At 39.5% G+C, this 6,827-nt stretch overlaps 1 protein-coding gene across 3 annotated transcripts in view; it reads left to right on the forward strand.

Moving 5' to 3' along the window:
- The window catches only part of CREB5 (cAMP responsive element binding protein 5), a 214,558-nt gene that overhangs the window by 140,621 nt on the left and 67,110 nt on the right, over positions 1-6,827 (forward strand). For all 3 annotated transcript variants that reach the window (XR_004495813.1, XM_033511893.1, XM_015618792.2), the window contains 2 exons: positions 617-743; positions 2,836-2,946. Coding sequence is in view for 2 of the 3 variants with exons in the window: in XM_033511893.1 (XP_033367784.1) it covers positions 617-743; positions 2,836-2,946 (238 nt within the window). In the remaining variant the exon portion in view is untranslated. The remainder of the gene's footprint in view (positions 1-616; positions 744-2,835; positions 2,947-6,827) is intronic.

Below are 6,827 nucleotides of genomic sequence, written 5' to 3' on the forward strand. Positions count from 1 at the left end.
TTATTTCTACTCTTCTTTTTTTTTTTCCCCCATTTTTTATGTCCTGGTGGTGTGCTAAGTGATAAAATTAGTAATCTTGCTAACAACAAAGGCTTGGTAGCTTTTCACAGGAGAGATTTTCAAGAGTGATTTGACATACTCATTTTAGAATAGCTTATTTACATGTGATACAATTTCAAAATTAATTTAAGAGTGGTTAATTTTTTGTCATAGTCTGCAATACTATCATCCAGATATTTTTGTTCCTGAGGGCTAAACTTGCAGTGCAGTAATGCCAGGAGATTTTTCTGGCTTGTCTGTAGAAAATCTTTTTTGTACCATCATTTGCACTGTGCTATGCAGAGGTGCCCACACTGAGACCAGCTGGTACATTTACATTCATGTTATATTAGATGAACTATACTGGTGCTTTAACTGATAAAGAGAAAAAGGAAGGTGATTCATCTTCTTGAAAACTTTATGTTCCTCTGATTTATGCAGGAAAGGACAAATCCTGGGTTGGTTTATCTGCGCCTGCTTGTCTGGAGCTGCCTGTGCCTACCAATGGCTGGCAGGGTAAGGCTTGTTTTGGTCCCCACAGCCCATGACAGCTTTCTTTTCTTTTCCTTTCTTCTAGGCCTGTCCCAGGTTCTCTGTCTTCACTACTGCACCTACACAACCGACAAAGACAGCCTATGCCTGCCTCTATGCCCGGCACCCTGCCCAACCCTACCATGCCAGGATCTTCTGCTGTACTCATGCCTGTAAGTTTTCTGATTTGGCTTCTTTGCAGGGTGGAAAGTTGTGTTGTGTTTGATTCAGTCTAAGCAGAGGTGAAAGCCTGCTGGATTTTGTAAAAAGCCAGTGTAATAACCATCTTTGGTGCTTCACCTTAGAGTATTTCTGATTAAGTTAATGTCCTGCTAATTAGTGTGAGAGTGATTAGAAGCAGTTTACATGAGACCACAATTTGTGATTCTCTTGTTCATGAGATCAGCATGTCTGTGCTGGAACAAAAAGATTTTTCTGAATTCAGAAAAAAAAAACCTGGAAAAGCAATGTACATAAGTTATGTCAGTGAACTGTAAGTGATCCTCTTGTGTGGGAGATAACCAGTTAAAAAGAAAGAAATGTGATTTGCTTTTCTGGCCTCTTAACTTGCCCTTATTGAGAACTAGGTAACAATTGCTGCTCATCTTTCATCATTTCTAGAGGGATGGGAATGTTTCCCATCTCATGGAAGCCAAAGGGCTGCTTTAAAACTGTAACTTCAAATTTTGAATGATTTTAACCTTTTAACCCTTTCAGTAGAAGACATTTGGGCAGGTTAGAGGCGGAGAAAAGTAAGGATGACGTGGGGAAGAGGAAATGGAGAAAAAAGAAGTTTTTGCTTCATTTCACTGTGTTCAGTTTGCAAGACAAACCTGAGAGCAATTGACCATGGGAGGGAGAACAGCACTGCTTGTTCTGGCTTTGCTGGATCAAGGGATCCGCAGGGATACAAAGATTCAGGTTAGGCTGCTATTTGAGCAGTCATGAATAAGTAATTAATTATTAACTTGTCAATAACGCTCTCCTGGAATATCGATCGGGAAGTTTAACAAAAAAAAACCCTAAGACATGTAATTGTGGGAAGTTTTATTTCTGGCATGACTCCCAGAGAACCTGAAATGCAGCAAACATCCAGCAACAGTGTAAGTCCAGTGGCTTCAGTCTGCTGGTGAGGAGCCCTTTGGGCAGCTGTACTTGCAGACGAGCAGGTGTGCTCTGGCTGTGGGCCCTGGAGATACGAGCATGGAGGAGAGGCAAACCCTGTCAGCCCTGGCTGCTCCTCCTGCCCCACAGTGATCCTGAAAGGGCTGCAGGGGAGATGCCAGCGGGAGCTGCTCCTGCCACTTGGAGAAAGGGTAAGGAGGCAGCTTTTCCCTGCCAGTGAGCAGAGGGATAGTCACATTTCCCCAAAGCCCAGCACCCATTCTTGCAGGCATTGTGGAGGGTGAGAGACAATGCTTCACCACAAAACAATAGCTCCCCTGCTTGGATTGCACAGAAAGGCCCCAAAGTGTCTTTTTGGTAGGAGCCAAAGGTTTGGCAGACTGGCTGAAAGCAAGGTGGGACGCTGAGCTCTGTCTGGAAGCAGCACCATAATCCTGCTTTACCACCCTTGACAAGGCCTAGCAGTGTGCAGGATTTGTCTCTTTTAGGAGAATACCCTCCAGGAAATTATTTTGTAGAGGATTTACTGCCATTAGGTGTTGTTTGTATCACTCCCTCCCAGCCTAGTGAGAGTTGCTTGCAGAAAGGGCTCTGAACAGCCAGAAGAAGTTTTGCTTTCTTTTTTGCTATCTCAGCAGTGCATGAAAGCTTCCCTTACAAGACATGTGGAAAACTCTTCCCAGCTGAGCAGTCTGAGTGAAGGAAAACCAGCCAACTTGTTTTCCATATGCTTGAGATTGTAGATTTTTATTTATGCTTTTAACAAGCTGAGTTGGGCTGCACTGGGAGGGGAAGCTACAATTTTATACAGTGATGCTTTTAAAACCACTTAACTCTGAGTGTTGTTATATTGGAAAGGGTAGAAAATCATTACAAAAAAGCGCAAACCTGGGTGGCTGCAACATTTGTTTATTAAAGAACCCCTTTCTTTATAATTGGCTGTGAGTTTTCAGGGCCGATTCTGATGAAACACACGCCTACGTGCACACACATATGCAATTCATGACACAGATTGTTATTTTCCCAGTCATGACTTGAAGAAATAAAGCTGAGTCCATTTAAATAGAAACCGAGAGTAAATTCTTGCAAATGTCGCCAGATGTTTTCAAACCTTTTTTTTTTTTTTATTTCTTTTGAAAGATGGAGCGACAAATGTCAATGAATTCCAACATCATGGGGATGCAAGGGCCGAACCTCAATAATCCGTGTGCTTCACCTCAAGTTCCCCCAATGCATTCAGAAGCCAAAATGGTAAAAAGAGAATTTTTTTTTTAAATTACTGTGTTTTCTCATTTTGCTGTTGCATGCCAGTTACCCAGACAGTGGGGGGGATGTAGCCAGACACTGCTTACTTCATTCTTAGTCATACGTTATACTCTTTTTTAATATGCTGCAGTAAATTGCCTTTGTGTCTATGAACTCTCAAGATGTCCTTAGTCCTAAGTGATCTCTCAGTGAGAGGGAACTGAAGGGCGAGCTATCTGATCCATACTGTGCTAAACAGGATTTTTGGTGCAGGTCAATAGAATTTAAGCAAATGGTCTGGCTATTTCTCTAGTGGTGTCTGTGTTCCACAACTTGATCTAAAGAAAATTGTCAGTTAATAAAGAGTGCAGTATAAAGTGTGTGCTGCAGAGGGAGTGTACATCGTCCTTGTTTTTTCCAGATAGGAGCATAGTGTGTCAGAGAAGCATACCAAACTAGATATATCTATAAATCTATATATATATCTATATATCTATATATCTAGATATCTAGATATCTAGATATCTAGATATCTATAGACAGATGGATAGATAGATTTATAGATATAAATATATATATAAAACTGGGATATTTCAGAATTTGAACAAATGTGATAACAAAAAAAAAAAAATAATTGTTTTTTAAAGTTGTTCTACATCTTAAAATGTCAAGGCTTCGCAGGTATATGTACTGACACAGGATTAATGTAGGTAAACTAAACTACAGGTGGACATTTATAAGTTTTCCTCAGCTGATATGCAATCTTGTGGAGGTACCTGGGACTAATTTTCTTGGAATCAAGTTACCAGTGTAGAAACACTTTGGCTTTTTAAGTTTCAGAACTGCCATTTGCTGCTGTCTGATGGCAATATGAAGACAGAAGTTTTTAGTTTTAACTCTGTAGGATTTTTATCCTCTCAATATATCTCATCATCATGAAAAACAGGAGTAACTTCATTGAACATCTTTCAATGGCATTTCTCCAAGGTAAAATTGCCATAAGTGAGAGAATGAAATCAAGCCGACAAAGATTAAGCAATCACATGTTTTTATATGTTTCTACTTTACATGACTGGTACAGCTTTTAAAGTTGTTGTCATCTATCCTGAGGCAAAGGAAAATATCTATTTGTCTATAGGCATGGAGCACACAGGAGACTCTGGGTTAAGAGGAGCAACACATATGAGTTTATTCTACCTCTGTTTTCTTAGGTTGGGTAGGTCATGCCTTTGCCTCACTGTTGGTCTGGGTTAGACTGTTAACCCAACCTCTGTTAACACTCTCTAAAACCACATTCCATAAACATGCAGCCATTTGGCCAGAAGAAGAATGATAGCCAAAAACGCTGGCTCCCCCAGCCAAGGAAAACCTGTGGTCGAGAGCTCTCTCTGCCGTACCACACAGTGACGATGACATGCCAAATGGCAACGGCATCTGCAGCAGAGCTTGTTAAAAACTTTTTGGAATAGGCAAGTGTTTTTTCAATGCAAGTGTAGCTGAGCCAAGCTAAATACTCCTTGGCTGAATAAATCAAAAACTGTTTTGGGGACTAAAGGTTCTGTAGTTTACTCTCTCCCCACACCCCCTGCCTCTTTTTTACTGGTAGTGTGAGACTGCCTAAGAACAGGATTAAATTATTGGTGCATATGGTGAGAATTCTGTGCTTTAATAACTAAAACTGTGCATTAATACAAATTCTCTTTTAATCTGGGTAGGCAGGCTTTGTCCCTAAATCTAATGTATTGAAGACATTTTAATGCATGAAGAAATTGTTATCAGTTCCAAAATGTGGTGTAGTGAACAAGCAGAGCCTTTACTTCTCAGGGCCTTTCTGCCACTCTTTGAAGGGTAGGAAAAAATCTGCACACGTTAACTCTTTAGAGGTATAATTCAGAGTTCCAGGACTTTTTCTCTTTTCAAATGCAGGTGTGGGGTTTTAAAAATATTTTATATTTCTATATTCTAATTTTATACTTTAGTTTCTGTGTAAGCACACATGCGATATAAAAAGCCTCTTCATTTAGCCACTGATTTGAGGAATATGAATCTATTAACAATAATCTGCGTGAATACAAAGTAGAAAAAAATCAGGAAATATTCAGAGCAAAATTATTTCTTACATGCAAATTCATGGATTTTAAATCAGAATCATCTGTGTTACAGGGATGTTTGTTCTTATTGTTAAGTATTTCACTTTTCCTCATGCTTAAAGCATGATACTTCACATACTCTGGTGACTCAGTTAAAAGTGAGAGTGCTTAGTACCTTATCACACTCTGTCCTGCATTAGGAAAGAATTTCAGAGTTCCCTGGGTTCTGCTAATGCTATTGCTGCTGGTGCATTCAGAGTTGCTTAATGTTCTCTTTGGCTGGCCCCACCCTGAGAAGAATGTATGTGTCAAACACCAGAAAGAGTCGTCTAAGATGCTTGTAGCTAGTGACTGAAGTAATTGGAGAAGTCCAGGGGACTTTGAGCTTGATCATCAGGTGCCCACATCCATGGGAGTATCAGCACTTTCGGGAGGCCTACGTGAGAGAATGAGGGACAGGCTCCTCTAAATGTGAGACCCAGATGTGTGACAGATCCTTCTGGCCTCATGGCAATAAGTACCTGAGCAGTGCAAGTGCAAGTGGGCATGCAGCAGTCATAATGCTGTTTGGTGACACGTGGGACCTAATTTGCCTCTGTAAAATGCATGTGAATAAATAATATCAGTAGGGATGCTGTGTGATGCCAGGTCTTTTTTTTAAAGACAGCTAATAAATGGCAAAAGGTCCATGCCCTTGAGTTGTTTATAATTTGTTTATAGTGGGAAATGGAAGCCAGCCTGATAAATATATACCTTTTCTGACATACAAGCACATCTACACACAAACAGAGAATATGTGTGACTTCTATGTAATGTTTCTACAATAAGCAATACGTATTTTAATCACCTTGTATCACCTGGCATTTATGAAAAACCACACTCTGCCACCCAAGATGCTTACTTCCTGGTTTAATTTTTTCCAGGAGAACATTCCATCAAGTATTAAGGTATTATAGATGACATCCCAGAATTGATTTAATTTATCACAGCAATCTCAGTGTCCCTCACAGTATGCCTCTCAATTAGGTTATCACCTAATGCTTTAAAACTGTCCTAGCAAATGAATGAATGAACATCTAAATCAATACTGCTTTCTTCTTAGATTCACAGCCGAGTGGATAAAACTCTTATGCTGTCCACCAAAAACACACATTGATTTTATATTAAAATATATTGCACTGGAAAGAGGAGGAAACATATACCTCTTAAGTGTACATGGTAAAAAATATGCAGAGTCGCACGTGTAGCATATTAACATGTGGTTCAGTAGGCTGAAAGTATTATGAAGTTGGAACTGTTGGCGATGCCTTTGCCTTAATATACTGCCTACATGCAGCTTGGTTTTGCAGTTTCGGAGTAGTGGAGGTTTTAGAACTCAGAAGTGTGATACTGTGTGGATTACTGGAGTGAAAGATAAATAGTGTGCACTGAACTGCTGTAAGCCTGTGTGACAGCAGGTCTTTTCAATGGAGCTGAGGCCTTTCTCTCCAAGTTTTGCAAGGCATTGATCTTTACCTGCAGAAATTTATGGCCTCTGAAAAGAGGTATAAAAAGCAGGCTGGCAATGAAAGAATTGAATTTAAAAATACAGTTTTCAATTTAATCTATTAAATTTTTCTTTTACAATTTCTGCCTGCCACTTGCTGGATATGTAGTTTAATACAATTTAAACTAAATGTTATGTGTGTAGTTTGGCTGTGCCTGTAATCCTGACAGAAAGTGAAGAAAAGAGAAAAAAGAAAAGGAAAAAAAAAAAAGAAAAAAGAAAAAAAAGAAAAGAAAAGAAAAGAAAAGAAA

The sequence above is a fragment of the Parus major genome, chromosome 2 (assembly GCF_001522545.3).
Source record: "Parus major isolate Abel chromosome 2, Parus_major1.1, whole genome shotgun sequence".
Lineage (NCBI taxonomy): Eukaryota > Metazoa > Chordata > Aves > Passeriformes > Paridae > Parus > Parus major.